The sequence below is a fragment of the Ambystoma mexicanum genome, chromosome 5p (assembly GCF_040938575.1).
Source record: "Ambystoma mexicanum isolate Mex_15411 chromosome 5p, UKY_AmexF1_1, whole genome shotgun sequence".
NCBI classification, from domain to species: Eukaryota; Metazoa; Chordata; class Amphibia; order Caudata; family Ambystomatidae; genus Ambystoma; species Ambystoma mexicanum.
Genome location: NC_090930.1, coordinates 54,301,678 through 54,321,482, shown reverse-complemented (window position 1 = coordinate 54,321,482; position 19,805 = coordinate 54,301,678). Strand labels below are relative to the sequence as shown.

Below are 19,805 nucleotides of genomic sequence, written 5' to 3'. Positions count from 1 at the left end.
AGATATACCAGCCCCCATGGCCATGGCTGAACCACGCACCCCATCAAAAGCCAGATCAGCCAAAAACTCAACCTGTCTCTGCATGTCTGTAAGCAAAGGGGCACAATCAGAGCCTTCATTGACAGCCTTTTTCAACTCCCTGAAACCATTCAACACTGTTTCAGCTGTGTAGGAACCATAGATATTTGCTCGAAGGGCCAGATGCGCCCCTGCATGAACCTTCTTAAGGCCGGAATTAACTCGGCGGTCCACTGGATCCCGGACGGCCGCCTCCTCGGCCGACATAGAGGAGCGACCCACCAGGCTGGCGAGGATAACGTCGACCTCAACTGGATCAGACAGCAAAGTCTCGCCCTTCAAAGGGTAAAGTTTGGACATGAAGCGGGGCATTGCAATCTTCTCCGGGTCATGCCGTTCCCGGAGGATTTTTTCCCAGATATCGGAAACCAAAGGCAACCCCTTCCTAGGTGTATGCCTATACTGGCGAATAGAAGGGTCGGCCCCCTCCACCGGCACCAGGGGCTCTGAAAATCCCATGCAATCTCCAACTTGAGCCAGCACCTCCTCCAGTCCCTCTCTGTCCAGATACTTCCCTTCAGCATCAGCCAAAGAGGAACAAGAAGAGGCCGAAGACTCAGCGCCAGAAGAAGAGGAGGATGAGGAAGACAGACGCCTGCGCTTGTGTCCATGAGCGTGTGTGCGACTCCCTCTACGATGCTTAAGCAGCTTCTTCAAATCCTTTCTGGTCAGGGAAAAACGCTTAGCCTTCTTCTTTCTCTTTCTGTGTAAATCAGGAGAAGAGGAAGACGAAGAAGAAGAAGACAGGACCAGATGCCTGCTCTTTGCAGAATGTTTTCCCATGTTGAGTAAGCCCAAAAACAGTGACCAAGGAAGCCTGCTTCACCAAAGACCCCTGCACACTGAACCAAGGCTCCACATACAAACAATTGCTAACGTGCCTCTCCCACATTCAAATAGAGGCCAGAAAGAACAATAACCAATAGGAACAACATCAATTAATTCCTATGGCAACATGCCTGCAGCATCAGAGGAGGAGCCCACCCTCCTCCGGAGCACCAAACAAGAAAAAGGAGCCGCCAATCCGTGCACAGCCGCCCATGCAGCATGGCCATGCAACAGAAAAAACATGCCCCCCTTCTCCTTACCTGAACCCGGGTCCGTTCTCCCAGAACCCGGGCCACGATGCCCTGCGCTGGCCAAAGCCCAGCAGAAACCAGGCAAGGCAGCCTGACTCAACCGAGTCCCAAGCCCCGCAGGGAATCCAGGAGTCTTGCCACACCTGAAGGAGCCGAAGGCCCCGCCACACAGCCCCACCAGGGGGCCAGCATTCGGAGCTCCCCAGCGCCCCGCGCCGGGAAGAAAAAACAAGCCCAACCTGCCGGAGGCAGGAAAAATTAAACTAAGTGACGTGGGTGTGGGGGAGGAGTTATAGAAATAAGAAGAAATAGAAGAAGGTCCTGTGTCGGAGGCGGGTGCCTCATGAGGTAAGTACTGGGACGAGGAAGAGTGGACGTGGAGGTAATGTGCAGCGCAAACGCATTGCGAGGGGCGCGGATTCAGATGCTGCGCAGATACCAACGGCGCAAAGGAACCTGTGGTGCTGCGAGCATGCCCACAACACACCCCCAGCGCCGTGGAGCTGCATCATGCGGCCATGGGCAATCGTACAGAAGGAATGGTAGGATTACTTACCAGTAATCTTGGTTACTTACACTCCTACTCTTCCTGAGCCACCCAAGAGCACGCAGATTCCTATTGCACGGGCAGGTGAAACCCTCCCTCCCTCCAAAGCCTTCCCAGTGCGTCCCGCCGCTCAGGAACGTCAGTGATGACGTCAGACGCTAGGGAACGTGCCCACGGTCACCTGTGGGAAGAGTAGGCGGGGCGTTGCTCTACGGGCCGTTTCTCGGATAGGAACAGCCGAACAATAGCCGGGGGTTTGGGGCGAGCGCGTCCACAGCAGCTGTCGCCGGGGCCCGCCTTTCTGAGGAGGAAGTAGGTAGGGGCGCGTTGGGGTGCCACGGGTGTGGCGGCCCTTTCTGTTGCTGGTGAGGGCTGTGTGTGTTCAGCGCTGGGGGAGGTTCGTTGACAGTATACCTGCTTACATTTGAAAATAAAAAAAACAGTGACATGTATGTCCCGCCCAGATCCGCACAAGGCCCCGCCCAGATCCGCACAAGGCCCCGCCCAGATCCGCACAAGGCCCCGCCCAGATCCGCACACGGCCCCGCCCACACGCCCCGCCCACCTGTCAAGGCTGTTGCAGCCGTCATTAGAAAGCCAGTGGCCTGCAATACGTGTGAGGGTCCAAGGTCATGCATAACCACCCAAATTGCACAGAACGAATGGCATTCGCCTTCCATAAAAGCAATACACACACACAACGGAGGATATTTTCTTCAAATAGTGTTTTTGAAAACGTCAACATGTGCATGTTTTAAACTTCAAGAACCAATACAAAAGGTTTCCCTGGAACTTGCAGTACCGAGATTGGATATTTCACCTTAGTTGTTATTTCTCATGAGGTTATATAGTGCGGTGGTGAGGTGTCCGGCCTGCAAACCTGATGGCCGTAGTTCACTCCCTGCGGTCGGCTAATTCATACATTCAAAGAGGACCTTCAATTTAGCTGGGAGCGCCGGGTCCACCGCAGTATTCCGCATTAGTTTTTTGTTGTTGCTTCAGCTTTCTTTCTTTTTGGCCAGTTTGCCTTATGTTTTAGTCACCCTTCAATTTCAGGCGACTAAAAAATAAGGCAAACTGACAAAAAGAATACAAGTTTAAGCAAAATAAATGCGGTAATACTGCATTCGCGCCGGGTTCCGTCCAATCCTCCATCCGATTGGCTGCAAAAGCCTGCTGCCAGTAGCCAACCGGAGGGAGGATTGGACAGGACCTGAAAACCCAGAGACTGCAGGGTCTACCCCGGAGACCTGGAGAAATGGCTAAAAACCCAGAGGTTAGGCAGGTATGGATAAGAGTGACACGCTAGTTGATACGTGTGTGGTAGGTGTCCCTGCCCGCCGTTATGAGTGGGCAGGGGCATACTCTGGAGAAGGCAGCTGCGGTGTGGTGGTGCAAGATGGCGTAAGGCCTGCTCCTGGGAGGGGTGATGCATTGGGTAGTAAGGGTGCCTTTGGGTGTGCAGGGGTTGGTGGTGGTGTGTCTGACAAGGGGTCCCTTAGCACTGGAGGGGGGAGAAGTGGGAAGAAAAGTGACAAGGGTGATGGTGGGAAAGGGAAATTGCGGCGGGTGGTGGTCGCCAGTCTCTGGCGGAAGGTTTGGCTTGAGCCAGTGTTGACGGTGGGGAGAGGAAGGGGGGTTGCATGGGGATGACAGTGGGGCGCTACTTCGTAGTAGATTCCCTGTGGATCGGAGGGTGGATGGTAGTCAGGGTTCTGGTGGTGGACAGCAGTGTGTGGGTGGGTGTGAGGCTGGGGTTGAATATATGGAGGCAGAGTTGGGTTGGAAGGTGGTCATACAGTCGGGGGAAGCCCGATCAGGTTCTTAGTGGTGTTAGCCCTTTTGTGGTATCAGAGTGGGTCCGGAAAGGAATTGGTGCTGTGTAGTCTGTCCAGGTAATCAGTGGGGGGCGTTTGTTGGTTAAGGGTGTGGGTGAGGTGAGCAGGAACAAGGCTTTGGATTTGGGATGTGTTGGGAGACATCCAGTGTCTGTGTCAGAACAAGGTGGTGCGGTGTGTAAGGGAGTGATTTATGGGGTAACTCTTTATGTGCATGACAGTGATATTGTGAGTTCCTTGCAGGAGTTGGGTATTTTGGAGGTGTGGCGGTTGGGTAGGAAAGATCCTGATGGGGGTGTCATTTTTACAACTTTGGCTATTCGGTTTAGGTGGGGTGAGGTGCCAGAGCACGTGTTTTGGGGGTTTTAGCGTTTTCAGGTGAAGCCTTATGTTCCAGCCACTCTTGGGTGCTATAAGTGTCAGGAGTATGGCCACGTGGCACGATCTTGTAGAAGGGAGAGGAGGTGTGGTAAGTGTGACGGTCCCCATGTTATTAAGGACTGTGTTTCAGTTTGAAGTGTTGCAATTGTGGTGGGGATCATGTTGCTTCCTTTAGGGGGTGTGTTGCACAGGTGGAGGCCTGTAAGGTTGTGAGCACTAAGGTGAGTCATAACATCAGTTATGCTGCAGCAGTTCAGGAGGAGCAGGTGGTTGTGGTGGGTTGTCCTGCTGCAGTGGTGAAGCAGGTGGAGGTGGTTCAGTCTTTATGACGGCTGAGTGTCAGTCGAAATCGGACAGATGACAGGCGGTGGTGAAGGCAGTGAAGATGTATTTAAGGATTGGAAATCTCACAGATAAGGATGTACATAGGATGATGAGTGGTGGTAACGTCCCCCGTGAGGGTTCAGGGGTCTGAGATTGTGGCAATGGAATGCAAGGAGTTTGTTGGTGAATGGGCAGGAGTTGAAGGAGTTGTTGAGGGTGGGTGATGTTGATGTTGTGTGTTCAGGAGACGTGGTTGAGAGAGGGTATTCATTTTCGCTTTTTGGGGTATGTGTTGTTTAGGAAGGATAGAGTGGCGGGCCGTGGGGGGGGGGTTTGCATTTTGGTGAAGAATGGTATTCAATGTTCTGTCCTTGAGTTTGGAGGGGAGTTGGAGATTATTGGTGTGAGGTTGTTTATGGGTGTTGATGTGTTGGCTCTTCTTAATTTTTACAATCCATGTAGACCTCTTGGTGTGGGGGCATTGCAGTAGGCCTTGGGGCGGAGTGGCAGATATGTTTTTTGTGGAGATTTAATTGTCATAATACGTTGTGGAATAGTGCTGTGACAGATGTTAATGGGGCTAGTCCTGAGGTGCTGGCTGATGAGTGTGGGCTTGTTTTATTGAACTCTCCGGGGCATACTAGGACTGATGTTCATACGGGTGTGGGGTTTTGCCTGGATTTGACCTGGGTCTCAGCTTCTTTAGTTTCTAAGTGTGTTTGGAAATAGAGGATGGATGGGGAGATGGGGAGTGATCATGGGTCTTTCTCCATAGAGGTTGATGTGAGGGTGGTGAAGTCGGCAAGTCCTACCCCGAGGGGGTGTAACTTCTGTAATTTGGATTGGGTGAAGTTTGGAGAGGGGTGTAGTAGGTTGATGAGTCTGATGGGGATGGGTGATGCCCAGGGGGTAGGGGTGCCACCCAATGTGGACGAGATGGATTTGGCTCTGCAAGACATCTTTCAGAGAGTTGTGGCAGAACTGGCCCCGGCTCCGGGTAAGCTCTTCCGGAAAGCTGAGGTCCTGTGGTGGACGTCAGAAGGTACGGTGGCAGTTCAGAATAGGAAGAGGAAGCGACAGAAGACCATGCGCACTAAAGCAGTGGCAGACATTATAGCATATAGGGCACTGGTGCAGAGAGTGATTCGGTGTCATAAGCGGGTGTATTGAATTTTTGTAGTACTCTCTCTAGTGATACTTGTTTGTTGAAGGTGTGGGCGAAGTTTTGGCGTATGTCCGGGCATGCGAGAGGTGGATCTCGGATTTCGGTGATTACTGATGAGGGGTGTGATATGGTGGATGATAGTGGTAAAGCAGAGGCACTGGGTAAGTATTTTGCGGGTGTGCACAGCATGGAAAATTATTCTCTGGTGTCCATTTGGAAAATGGCAGAGTTTATGGCTGTTAATCAAGATGTGCTGAATGTTGTGGACAATTGGACATCCAGTATGGATATGTCCTTCACTTTGAGTGAGGTGTGGGCTGTGCTGAGTGGGCGACAGGATTAGAGTCCGGGTGAGGATGGGGGGCGTTATAGTTATTTGCAGCATTTACCGGATGTTTGTTCGCTGGAGGTGTTGCGGCTGTTTAATGTTGTGTGGGGTCACGGTACATTGCCTAGTGGGTGGAAGAGGGCTGTCATCCTCCCGATTCTGAAATTGGGGAAGCCGGCTGGCTTTTGTGGGTCCTATCGGCCCATTGCTTTGACATCTGTTTTGTGCAAGGTGATGGAAAAAATTGTGTGTGGCTGTCTGGTACACATTTTGGAGTCGGGGCAGTGGCTGAATGGGTTCCGTAAATCTAGATCCGTGATGGATGCAGTTGTGGCGTTGGCAACAGATGTGGAGGAGGCCTTGTCCTGTCGGGAGATGGTGAGGCGTTCTTTCATATGGAGAAGGCGTACGATATGGTGTGGAGGGATGGGTTGCTATTTGTGTTACGAGAGAAAGGTGTTCAAGGGAAGATGTTTTCTTGGATTAAGGATTTTCTGATGAATAGGGTGTTTTGGGTGCGCGTTGGGGATGTGTTGTCCCGAGAGTTTTGGATTGAAAATGGGACGCCCCAGGGCCATTCTCCATATCAGTGTAGATCTGTGTGTGTGTGTCTGGCGTATTTCGAGAACCACTGGTGAGTGGTCTGACCATGTGCGTGGTAGTTTCATGGTTTCTCTCAAGTTGCCTACCTATTCCTCAGACATGAGCTAGAGGTCTATTCTGGAGTGTGCATCATGTACTGTGGAGTAGTAAGTGTATTCAACCGATGTTGGGTATGTTATCTTGCAGATGCCAACCAGTCCAAATTGGGCCATAGCCTGTTTAATAGCGAGGGAGGCCCTAGCTTAGTTTCTATGTTTAGAGCTTGATCTATCCATGTGCATATCGGGGAGTCGGGATTTTGGCCTATCAAGGTTGCACTTTGATATAAAAGGAGGGGTCGTTCGTGTTTAGGCCGTATATGTGTTAACAACAGTTAATGCTCTGTTGTTGATCGTGCCTGATACTACCACATATCTACCCTCCTGGTCAATGTGTATTGACCCGACCCTGAAATCTGTATTCTTGTGTATCAGTGTTATCACACCCCTCAACTGTGACAAATAGTTTGTGAAGAATCTGTTCTTCCCCCATCTCTGCGCCATTTGTTTGTGTGTATCTTCCAATGCGTGGGTTTCCTGGAGCATGATTATATTAGGTGTGTGACGTTCTTGGTATGCCCAGATCTTTCTCCATTTGATCAGGTTATTAAGGCCTCTCACGTTCCATGAGATCATTCTAATGTGCCCCGCCATGTCTTACTGTGACCTTCATCATTTTAGAGTTGTCATTGTTCCATTGTCCCGCTAGCCTCGAATAGTGGCAGGTTTGTATGCTGCTCGCCATTGATTTTTCCAACTTTCCCTTCCCAAACTACCGGGCTAGAACCAGCCCAGTTTGCTTGAACATTAAACAGTATCCCAACTTCCTCTTCTCCTTCCCCCACAATCTCCACCCGCATTATCAACCCCAATTCGATGATGTGACCCTTATGAACTTTTGGATAAAACCTGGGGGCCCATGTTGACCGCCTTGACCGTCCGCATGGCTCGACATACCATAATTCTTCAGTTACCGTTCGTTGCCGCTTCTTACGGTTTGCTAAGTATGTCTGGTACCGTTGGTGCTTCTTTTGGTTCATTCAGTCATTATTGTCTCTCCAGTTTTCTTAATTGTTTTGCGGTTCGTTGGGTTCCAGGTGGGGTTGTCGCGGGGGCATAGGTATAGATGCTTCCACATATATCAGTGCCTGTGCAGGATTGTCGAGTAGTGGGCCCGACCCCCATGTTGTATCCTCAGTTTTGCAGTAAACATAAGGGAGTATGGCACATTCTGGGCCCAGAGAAGGAGTTTTACCGCATCATAGGATCTTCTTTGTGTTTGTATACCCGCCGCGAAATCCGGGTATATATGTATTGTGTTAGATTCGAATTGTAGAGGGCCCTTTTCTCTTGCTAGCCGAAGGATAGTGTCTCTGTCCCTGTAGTTTAAAAGGCGAGCAATTATTGTTCTTGTTGGTGCTCCTGGGTGTGGGGGACGCAAGTGTACGGTGCGCCCTTTCAGCTAGAAACTGCGCAGACCGCTTGGAGTGGTCGAACATGTCTTTCAGTAGTTTCTCTAGGAATAGTTCCATGGATCCTTTACATGCTGCTTCCGGAATCCCCACCGCTCGGATGTTGTTAAGCCTTGACCTTGATTCTAAGTCGTCACATTTATTCGTCATTTTCTTCAGTGCTGTTTGAATTGCATTCAAAGCACGGTTGTGTCGTATCGTGTCTTCATTCGTATTTATTCGTGTTTCTGCTTCTGTAATGTGCTCACTCTCTTTTTCTTTAGAGATCCTATGGTGCCCACAATGTCCTCTAGTTTGACATTAATCACTAGAAATCCATTTTGCATTGTTTGTAATAGATGATCGTCTCTAGAGTTGTCTCCTGCACTTTCCATCGCTGAGGTGCTCGGAGATGGGGGTTGGGAGTAGTGTTTGTTGACGGTCTTGGGCCTGTGAAAGAGTCCATAGGCCCCTTTTTTTGTTGGCCCCTTTTGTCATAGTATTAGCAGTGACGGATTCAACCACTCTGATCAGTTCGCTAGTGTCGCTCCGTGATGTTAACTTAGCAACTTTCGGCGACTCCGGAGTTCCGTATGTAGATGGCGGGGCCTTCTTGCTTTTCGTAGGTTAAGCAATGGGATGTTTCCGCTCTTGAGACTTTTTACGCATAGTTACGGAGAGGGTGCCAAATTTTAGTGCCTTTGTCTTCCCTTCTGTGTCTTTACCGTACTTGGAGTGTGTTTTATCCAACGTTATTGTGGAATCGGTGGTGGTTGGGGCTTAGCATGGCTCGGGTTGGTTTATAGGCAGGGTAGGATGCCTGCCCGGGAGGATGTGCTGGTCACAGGGTGTTCCACAGCCCACTATCAATGTTAGGGCCGTCACGTGTAGGTCTGTAGACGAGAGTGGCTTGCCTGCATGTTTTGACCGTCTAGGCCTCTTCAGTGCTCTCGCAGTATTGGCGTGAAGCTTGCCCTGTATGAACAGTTGTTGGTGCTGGTGTGCCCTAGGTCAGGTGCGGACGCCGTGCTTGTAGGTCTCTTTATTTTCCACCTCCTTTGTCTGGATGCAGTATTATGTCTTTCAGAGCTTGTTGTCGTGCCTTCTGGGCTTCCCCCTCTAAACCGGGTTAGCTGCTCCCATGTGTGCATACTCGCAGGTTGTGCGGCCTAGTGTCCGTTGTTTACTGTCCCTGGAGTTCTCTTTTGGTATAGTAGTTCAGCCGCCAGTGGATTGGGCCCAGCGGGTGATGTGACCTGGCAAATATTAATATGTAGTCTTTTCATATGCTGGGGTCGGAATTTGACTGCGCTGTTGCTGGGTTTCCGTGGCGCTTAGAGCGTGGTCACCTCGGGAGAAAATCCCTCTGCAGCGTGCGTTGTCACGGCGGGGGCTACTGGTCAGCCTGGGGCACTGATGGGGCCACACTGAGCATTGCATAACGAGCAGGGGGTTTGTTGTATACTTGATATAGCCGGATGGTATGGTACCTCACACAGGGGCCCCCTGCACCACACTGCGTATAGTGCAGTTGTTACTCAGCGCCTCGGGTGATGTTTCTGTGCCAGATAGCCTATTATGTATTGCGTGTTAATTTGGGTTTAATACGAGCGACAGCGGAGCACGCCTTCCTACCGCTGTGTCAATCATGGCATTGGAACGTTCCTCAGACCCAGTCTTTGTCTCGGCTGCGAGAGCTCAATGGCAGCGTCTTCGGAGCAAAGCTGCACAGCCAGTCTGTACCTGCGATGCACTCGGGCAGCATCTGTATTTATTAGTTCCGCTCCTCGGGTCACTCTCGAGTGCCAGTGTCTTCCAGAACAGGTGCTTATTGGGCATGTGTCAGCTCGTTAGGGGTTCCCGCAGCAGGGCACTTACTGTTGCCTCGGCTACCCGTGCCAATCACAGGGCCTGCAGGCCCTTCGGGGGCTTAATTTGGTTGCGTGTGGTAATGTGTCTGGTTAATCCAGCTGTCCTGTCTCTGCCTCTGGGGGCTCTGATTGCAGCCTGATTCTCCCTCTCATGTGGCGGATTACCCTTGTTTAGGGAATCGGATGGTAGTTGTGGTTGTGCACCCTGCTTCACTGATGTGCATTGGATTGGGTGGGCGAAGGCTCCTCCTCTGCCTCGTCTCCTGAGTGTAGCTACGGCCGTTGCGCCGGTCCTCTTTATGGCAGTCGTTTCTACCGTTGCGTCACGCAGTTCCGCCCAATTTTCGAGGAGAGGATGCACAAATGTTTCCTGCACTCCGTCAGCCCTGCAGAATCCAATATTGTTATGCAGTGACATCTAATCAATTAAAGGATTTATTGTTGGTACAGAGCTCTTCTGTCAAGCGGCCGTCACTGCTGGCTGCTCAACAGCGCCCCCCAGCGGGTGCCTTTTATTGAACAATTGGCGTGTTCTTGTCTTGAACAACTTAATCATTTTTCAGAAGAGCCATCTGTATACCCTGTGCCAGCATACTGGCCTTGTCTCACATCTCCTCCGTTTCGCTGAAGTCCTTCTGAAGGGGTCAGGGGGAGAGAGGACAGAGGAGAGAAGAGAGATATGTTGAGGGCGAGTGTGAGAGAGAGACTGTCTTGAAATAGGGAAAATCTTCCTCGGGACCAGCCCTTGAGAGCAAAGATTACCCAATTCAGCCCACAATACAGGTTCTATTGTGCCGAGCACTGAACTCATGCTAGTGACAAATGACACCTTCAAAAAGTTTTAGCATTTATTCTAAACAGTGAATTTCAGCAACATCTTGAGATTCAAGTTAGAGAAGATTACAAAGCACAACACTTAGAGAAATACAAAATATAGAGAAACATAGAACTTAGAGAAACATAGAGAAACACAGTCTTACGCCCCTTCAATCAGCACTGGGAGACCCTGGCCCTCATAAGCTAGCTGTAGCAAGCCCCGCTCAGAGGACAACGCTGCAGGGTGCCGACAGAGCAGCAGGTTCCGGACACTCGATTTTGCTCGAACCAAGTCCACAGATCGATCTCCCACCTGAGTCATGTGGGCATGCATTTTTATAATCTCGTGCTGTCAGTCCATGACGCACAGTTCCAGAACTTTCCCTGTGCAAAATATAGGCTTGCTCATGGAAAAAATCCAACTCTGTGAATTTCCACTGTGCTCCTTTCTGTGCCCCTCCCTGCTTGGAGCCCATCTGTGCGAAAGCTCAGGAATGTCTTATCAGTGCCTTCCCAGAGAAAGAGGATTTGTTTACGAAGCCATGCAGGGCTACAGTTAGAAAGGCAGAATATTCTAAGAGAAGCCGAGATGAATTAACCCCATGTGAGCAAGCTCTAAAAGGCATGCACTCATAGCTTAGTGTTCATAGCGCTTAAGATTGGCTATCTAAGCGCTATATAGGTGCCATAATGTTCCAAACACTCCAATAATGTCTATTAGCTACAGAACTGGGGCCTCCACCCTGCCTGTCTATCTGCAATGCATAATGTGACCTACCACCCCTACTAGGCCTGCATATTCCTTGTAGCTCACTACTGCGTAATGGAAGTGCTACAACAGACTACTGTCAGCATTTTTGGCACATACTATTGGCTTTCAGCGGCTAATGCTGTCATCTAAAGCCCTGATTGGCAAATTTACAATTTTATGTATCACTACAGAGACATATGTCGAGGGCGAGTGTGAGGCCAGTATGAGTATAGTTCTGACCACCTCCCTATTGGGCATCAACTTCTGTCTCATTCTTTTATTTTTTTTTCTGTTTTTAGTATTGGGATTAGCCGGTCCCTCTCTTAGCTGTACAAAATAAAACACCAATCCTTCCTGAACTCTGTATGGTCCTAGGATTCTGGGTTCTGTTCAATTTGAGACCCTTTTCCTCTGTAGACCAAGTCCTGGGCAGAAGAAACCAATCTCCAGACAGGCCAAGCTCTCTAAGATCAATATGTTGTCCCTTAACCTAACATAACTCTCCTTTACCAACAATGTTAAGAGAGATTGCACGTAATATGTACCTCTGCTGTTGCCATAACATCACTTTTGTGAAGAGGAGAGGATCCTTGTTGTTGCTAGAGAGCCTTGCGGTCTGTCATCCTATATTTTAATTGTATTACATTACCTATAAGCTAAATATGCATTTATGTGCTTTGCTCCATCATGATTCAAAGCTTCAAGTTCGCCTTAGTAAGGATGGTGCTGTAACAAGACATATTTACTGGTTAAGGTGGGACTCGAGCAGGTTTGTACCTTGGCTCCAACCCTCTTCAATGCATATTTAAGTGATATTGGGGAGATTACGCGCGCTCAAGGTTTAATTCCTGTGAGGCTGGACCATCTTGACAATCATTGGTTGATTTTTGCTGCTGATATCGTCATTTTTTACAGAACGGCTTAAGGACTCCCAATGCAAGTTTAATATTTTATTGACTATGCCCTGTCTAACAATCTGGTGGTAAATGGGGACAAGTCACAGCTGGTTGTTTTCTCTAGTGGTAGGAAGTCTGTGGCCAAACGGTGGTTACTGGGAACTGGTCAAGTGGAGAGGGTGGCCTCTATCCGTTATCTGGGGTATAATTGGACCTATGCATCTTCAGTTAAGATGTGGAAAGATTTGCTAAAGGCTAAATGAATCCCATTGAGGTCCCATATGAAACGTATAGTTAGGAGAGTGTGTGGTTTCTCCCTTCTACCAGCACTCAAATATTACCTGGGTAAGGTAGAACCTGTCTTGTTGTGCTGGCTTGATATGGCGGCTGTCGATGTGCGGCCTGTTCTTGATCCCTTGCAAGGACTTTTGTGGAAGAATGTACTGGGGGATGGCCTCATTGATTCCCCAATGTGGTAATTCGCCATTAACCTAATCTTGTATCACTTCATGCTCGACAGAAATGGAAACATTTCTTGGTCTACTCCAAGTTCTTGAGGCCTCCAGCAAACTCCTTATTTGTGGAATTTCAACTTATTGCAGAATGTGGTTCAGTTCCCTCTGTGAATATGTATAGGATTTGCATGAGGGAATTATTGGAACAAATTGGTTCATCAGACATGCAACTTAAGTTGAATCCAGATAAAGTAACTTTAAACTATTCCTGGATGATTGCAGGCTGACTATCGAGGCCTGGTCTAATTATTCTTTTTATAGAGAATATGCCAAGTTCCCAGAAAAAGGGGGATCTACTTATATATTTGAAGTGTTTTTTTTTTCCTTGTCATAGGACCCGACAGGTTTTCTTACGCTTTAAGCTCCATCAATTCCACACTAGAGAGAGAACTAAGTACTGGACAACGCGGCTTCAGGGTGTGGGGCCTCTACTAAATTGTCATTTCTGCAAATCTCAAGTTGTCATTGAAACTCTCAAACCTTGGATATTGGACTTTGAAGCTCTCTGTACAATTAGACTGACTGCTTTTGTTGAGAGTATTTGCTCCGAATATTCCAGACAATTGCTTTGGTCTAGACTGATGTGGGGAACGAATATATGATTTTATTGTTGCACTAGTACTTTTTCTGAACGTTATAGATTTGAATTGTTAATTGATAATCATCGTTTTTTTATGTACTATGGAATTGATGATTGCTTTGTACCTTTTTATCTTCTATGAACTTGAGGAAATGTTCATTTGTTTTCCATTTTAACTGTTTTGTTAAATATAATTAAGTAAATATGTTTTGTAAATTAAGATTTGTTTTCTTGTTTTATCCTTTTTATGCTTTGTAAATGTGTGAAAGGTTTTTTGTAAACTGAAACAGAATTTAAAAACAATGCTCTTATGGTGTTGCACATAATTATGCATTTTATTTCTTGCTCATAAAACACTAATTCCAGGATTCTTCTTTTCAATCCAACAGGAACACTTTCCACAGTAATGGAACATTTCTGAATGGAGTCCTGTGCAGGAATACACCTGAAAGTGTTTGTGCAAGAAGCCTTTTCCCAGGACGCCTAATGCCTCAGCTTGCAGAAAATCATTCCTAATTATCCAGCTTTTGGAAAGCTTATTGTCAGAACATCTTTGAAGGAAAATAACCTTTTGTACACAGTGGGTGATAACTGTCTAATGAATAGGACCTCATTTACCATAATAGGGAATAACGATGTGCATAGGGAACCACCCTCATAAATGTATTGAATGGTTATTTAATTGCATGTAGAACAGGATATAGGAGCCTCACAAAAGAAACTCTCAAGTGAACTGCTAAGCGCAATGTTAAGATCTGCACAGGTAACCCTGATGGTGAGACATACCACCAACAAATGCTGAATGTTTCCTCGCTGTTTAAGTGAATGCAACTCAATGGCCTAAAAACTACAAAGGAGTGGAAAAGCCACAGGAGAGGACTTGTAAATGTAGAAATGGCCACATAAAGACTCCCAAGCCGATCCATCAGAACTTTGCATGGTGGGAATCCTGGTACAAACTGATCCCCAAATGTCGTCAAGTTTGAGACACTGATACCCCATGTCCAGCATAACCAGCTAACCACCACCAACTCTGGCCCTGAGGATGGCTGACGTGGTTGCTGAAGTTCATTGTAAATGTTGACAACGGCACAGCAGCACCTGCCAGAGTAGCATCTAAAGGCACTGAACTGCACTTACGAAGGCTAATAGGGAACTATGTGATCATACAGAGTGGTGTGCTGGCATGCCCTGCCATCTTAATAATGTACATAGAAGTCATTACTTTTATGCAAAAACATACCTGCCCTAGTGATGCATGTTGAGTGAATGTATATCTGTATCGACTGTAAGAAAGTGTCTTTTATAAGGAGATAATTAACAGACTTTCAGAAATCTATTCAGGAGCCATTAGCTAGTAAGCTAGCCCTATGGGTTATGCACTGACTGTTGAGATACATCTGCATTCTTCAGGACAGAGGTTAGAATCCTGCTAAGGCCAACTCAGTGTCTCAACATTCCAAGGTTATTAAGTGAAAAGCAAATCTTACATGGGTAATATTAATTATGTATATAAATGTTCTATATGCAGCGCGTTAGTGAAGAAAACGATATAAATAACAAATTATAATTATTACCCCAGGGGGTAAACACATGAACTCCATTTGTGGAAGGATTATGTTTGAATGAGATAGTTTTAGAGTAGACTGTATACATGTTCCGAATGCGGCAGAGGATTTTGTAACACTTCCTTCTTAAAGAGACATCACGCAGGACATACCAAACAGAGAGAACTTAAATGTACTCCAGCAAATGATAAATATTTAATAACGCAGGAAAATAAAGCAGAGTTATCACTCTGAGAATAAACAATACCCCAACACAACACCATCAAAGTGACACCAGGAAGAACCAATTTAAGTGTACTGGAGGAATCAAGGCTTTTATTATAGATACAAAGGTGATTGGGCGCCTGCCAACTCACACTGTTTAAAAACCATACAAATGGACAAGAGTGTGGCAAGGCTTTCTTTTGAAATAGAAAGCTGAGGCTACATTGGCCAACACGCACTTGTGTGAAACACTACACTTTCACTAGGTTTGGCAACACTTTCATTATAAACTCATAGCTAATGCTACATCAGAACGCTCAAACTGGCAAGAAACCATTTAAATGTACTGAGTGTTATAAGAGATTCATTACAAATAAACAGTTCATCATGAATCACAAAACGCACACTTGGGAGAGCCCATTCAAATGTACAGAGTGTGACAAGGGGTTCACTAGGAAGTCATGCCTGATGCGACATCAGGCAGTACATACTGGATTGAAACCATATAAATGTACGGAGTGTGATAAGGCTTTTAGTCAAAAGGCACACCTGATGGTGCATCAGGCAGCACACACTGGAGTAAAACCATATACATGTACAGAGTGTGACAAGGCTTTCATTCGAAGGAGAGAACTGATGCTGCATCATGCAGTACACACTGGAGTGAAACCATATAAATGTGCAAAGTGTGACAAGGCTTTCACAAGGAAGACACTCCTCATGCTGCATCAGGCAGTACACACTGGTGTGAAACCATATAAATGTGCAAAGTGTGACAAGGCTTTCTCAAGGAAGACACTCCTGATGCTGCATCAGGCAGTACACACTGGTGTGAAACCTCATAAATGTACAGAGTGTGATAAGGCTTTTAGTAGAAAGACATACCTAATGCTGCATTGGGCAGTACACACTGGAGTGAAACCACATAAATGCACAGAGTGTGATAAGACTTTCCTTACAAAGAGAGAGCTGATGCGTCATCAGGCAGTACACACTGGAGTGAAACTATATAAATGTACAGAGTGTGACCAGGCTTTCATTACAAAGAGTCACCTGATGCGTCATCAGGCAGTACACACTGGAGTGAAACCATATAAATGTACAGAGTGTGATAAGGCTTTCATTACAAAGAGAGAGCTGATGCTACATCAGGCAGTACACACTGGAGTGAAACCATATAAATGTACAGAGTGTGACAAAGCTTTCATTACAAAGAGTCACCTGATGCGTCATCAGGCAGTACACACTGGAGTGAAACCATTTACATGTACAGAGTGTGACAAGGCTTTCAGTAGGAAGACACACCTGAGGCTACATCAGGCAGTACACACTGGAGTGAAACCATGTATATGTACAGAGTGTGATAAGACTTTCATTACAAAGACACACCTGATGCTGCATCAGGCAGTACACACTGGAGCAAAACCATATAAATGTGCAGAGTGTGATGCAGCTTTCATTACAATGAGTCGGCTGAAGATACACCAGAAAGCACACACTGGTGTGAAACCATTTAAATGTACAGAGTGTGACAAGGCTTTCATTACAAAGAAAGAGCTGATGCAACATCATGCAGTACATACTGGAGTGAAACCATATAAATGTACACAGTGTGACAAGGCTTTGAGTAGAAAGACATACCTGTTGCTGCATCAGGCAGTACACACTGGAGTGAAACCATATACATGTACTAATTGTAATAAGGCTTTCATTACAATGAGTCGGCTGAAGATGCATCAGCAAGCACACAATGGCATGAAACCGTATGCATGTACAGAGTGTGGCAAAGCTTTCATTTCAAAGTGGAAGCTGATGATACACCAGGCAGTACACACCGGTGTGAAGCCATTTAAATGTACAGAGTCTGACAAGGCTATCACAAAAAAGACACGCCTAATGCACCATCCGACAATACACACTGGCGTGAAACCATATAAGTATACATAGTGCAACAATGCTTCGAATTCAAAAGAAGGTCTGAAGCAACATCAAAGAATACACACTGGCAAGAAACCATAAAAATATACCAAGTTTATAAACAGGCAGCTGATGCCACATCAGGCAGCTCACAATGGCATGAAAACCTTTACATGCTCAGAGTGTGATAATACTTTCATTACAAAGACATATCAAATATAACATGAAAGAACTCAGACTGGCATGAAACCCTATAAATGTACAGAGTGTTACAAGGCTTTCATTACAAATACAAACACTGGTGAAAAACCATACATATGTTCTGTGTGTGGCGAAGCATTCAGTCAATCGGGTCATTCCCAGTACATCTAAAATAACACACTTGTGAGAAACCATATACATGTACTGAGTGTGCAAGGATTTCATTCCATTGCAAAGAGACAGCTGATCAGTCATCAAAGAACCCGCTAGCTGGAAAACCTATATTTGTGCAATGTGGAAAAATCTTTCTGCCAAATGCGTTCTATCATATCAGAAATGCTTCACCCTGTGAAACCATATATGTGTTCTGAATTGCAGAAAGACTTTCAATTAAAACAGTAACTAATACAGCACCATCATGGTCACACTGGTGAGGATGAATTGGAATGTCATGATGGTGATCAGGATTCCAAGAATAATATATTGCTACATCAGAGAATTCATACAAGTTAGATGTCATGTGAATGTTCTCACTGTAAAATTATTTCTGAGTGAGGTTCATGATTTCATGCGGTTCTTAGTATCTCCCAGAAGCACATGCCTTCCTGGGCATGTGTTGTAGATTAACTGTGACGGTTGAAAAAAAAAAGAAGCGGTTTCTAAAGGATTCCAGAGCTGCAGTGAATACCATTTTCGGTTGCTGGGCTTAATCGGCCGGGTTCAGATTGATATGTTAGCTGAAATTGATCCATTCACATCACTACAGTATCATTAGATGCGTAAAGTGAAGACCTTTTGAGTTTTAAAACAAATATCAAGAGCATTTTGAGACCTGAGGAATAATCACAGCACAGTGTGCTTTTGGATGTTAACATTTTTCTAGAGGAAGTGAGCAGAAGTGTATACAACCAATATAGAGCCGGTGCTGTACTAGACTCATGTGTATCACAGATATTTTGAGAAAGAAATCATAGGAAATATGGACATCATTTTGGACCAATAAGGCCACTAAATAGCAGAGTGATACGAATATTTCGGAGGTAAACTGTACCTTTAGAGGAACGACGACTTGAGACTGTACACCAAGTACCAGGCTGCTAGCCGAGTAGCTGAATCGGAACAGATTTGAATGCTGTTATTCATGTTCACGACTAGTAAACATTATTATTTGTTCAATTTCCCTTGAAAAAGCCCAGTCGGTGCAACATATGGCCATAGGGGTGGCATATTTGAGACAATTGTCAGGATATGAAATCACCTTTTTTACTAACACACCAGATTTTCGATGTCACTAAGAAAGATATATTAAATGTGTTAATAGAAAAAGGTTGGATAATGATTAATGTGAATTTGTCTATACTTTACGTTTGTGATATGCGCTCATAAGAAAGTATTATGTTCTCTTAGTTTATATAAGGCCATCGGTTCTGGGCCTTCCCTTAGTTGAGCAGCTCTATCAAAAAATAAACCTTAGGATCTATGTAGAATCAGCAGCGCTGCCTGGTACAATCTGTCAACCACTGTGTACTTTGGGTCCTTTGGGTCTTAAATGTAGTTACAAAGCAATCCAGTATGCAAAGTGCAGACAAAGATGCAACAATATTTGTTTTTCCATTAATGAACTCTGTATTTGATAATTTAGGGTGTGTGCCTCTGCCTTCGTGTATGTCCTCTATCTTTTGTGCATCTTTTTTTTAACATAATTTAAGATTGTTAAACTGGGTTTATCCTCTTAAGTAGAAGGGTATTCATTTTACTTTGCTTTCTATGTGAATTCAGCTGTGTTAGCTGTTAATTAAAAATTATAATTTGGAATAAAGAAATACACTGGTGTAAAACCATATTGATTTTCTGAATCTTATAAGGGACAGCTGTTGTTACAACCAGGAGACACAATTGCATTGCATGAAGTGCTTCTCATTGCCACTGGCTCAAGAACACAGATCCTGCACCATCAGGGCAAGGGGGCAAGGAGTAACACAACTCTTATTCGTCACTTTGGGACAATCAAGCACAGGGGACCCACCTGGACTCAGTCCTGGCGCCTTCAGAGACATTTATTTGGTGCAAGAGTGCTTTATTCATGATCACAGGAACTTTCACATGCATTTGGTTTGGGTGTGGCTGCTGGGGAACTGGGTTGCACGTGCAGCATCATCTAGGAGTGGCAGGGTGAGGCCGGTAAGCCAGAGTTAGTGGGCGTGGCTGGGAACTCGACTATATAACACCCAGCCTTTGTGCGAATGCTTCGCGTTATTCTGCTCTTGCATGCAGTGTAACGCTCATAGCCGCGTGACTGCCGAGTCACCTCTTGGACTCCAGCTTCAAACCTACCTACCTGTTCTTGCCTGCACGCGCCTCTCTTCGAACATGGCATCCAGCATTCCATCTTGAGCCCCTCCGGAAATACCGAAATCTTGACCTTGACACCGCAGCACAACGCGCTCCTCATACACGAAGACGGCACCTGCAAGAAATACGAAAGACCAGGTTAGACATTAAAAACATTTAGTTTAAGGTCGCGCCGTCATCTAACCTTGCGCTTCACCTTAAACCACCACTTACCTGTTGTCGGACCATCGCAGATCCTCTCCTTCCATCCGGCTTCGCCTCGTGCTCACAGGCCGCTGCTGAGCCGCAATCCCACCTACAGG

At 46.3% G+C, this 19,805-nt stretch overlaps 1 protein-coding gene across 2 annotated transcripts; it reads left to right on the top strand.

Moving 5' to 3' along the window:
- The first annotated feature begins 1,872 nt into the window (after nucleotides 1–1,872).
- On the top strand, nucleotides 1,873–18,992 carry LOC138480723 (zinc finger protein 268-like). 2 transcript variants are annotated; one of them, XM_069612429.1, is made up of 2 exons: nucleotides 1,873–2,016; nucleotides 13,651–18,992. In XM_069612429.1, the coding sequence occupies exon 2, from the start codon at nucleotides 15,334–15,336 to the stop codon at nucleotides 16,978–16,980; it is 1,647 nt and encodes a 548-aa protein (XP_069468530.1). In that variant the 5' UTR covers nucleotides 1,873–2,016; nucleotides 13,651–15,333; the 3' UTR covers nucleotides 16,981–18,992. The 2 variants fall into 2 exon arrangements, with proteins under 2 accessions (XP_069468530.1, XP_069468529.1); XM_069612428.1 differs by having other exon boundaries at nucleotides 1,873–2,020.
- The last annotated feature ends 813 nt before the right edge of the window (nucleotides 18,993–19,805 follow it).

Excerpts from the sequence above, each read along its gene's own strand:
- LOC138480723 (XM_069612429.1), top strand. The coding sequence starts at position 15,334 with ATGCTACATCAGAACGCTCAAACTGGCAAGAAACCATTTAAATGTACT.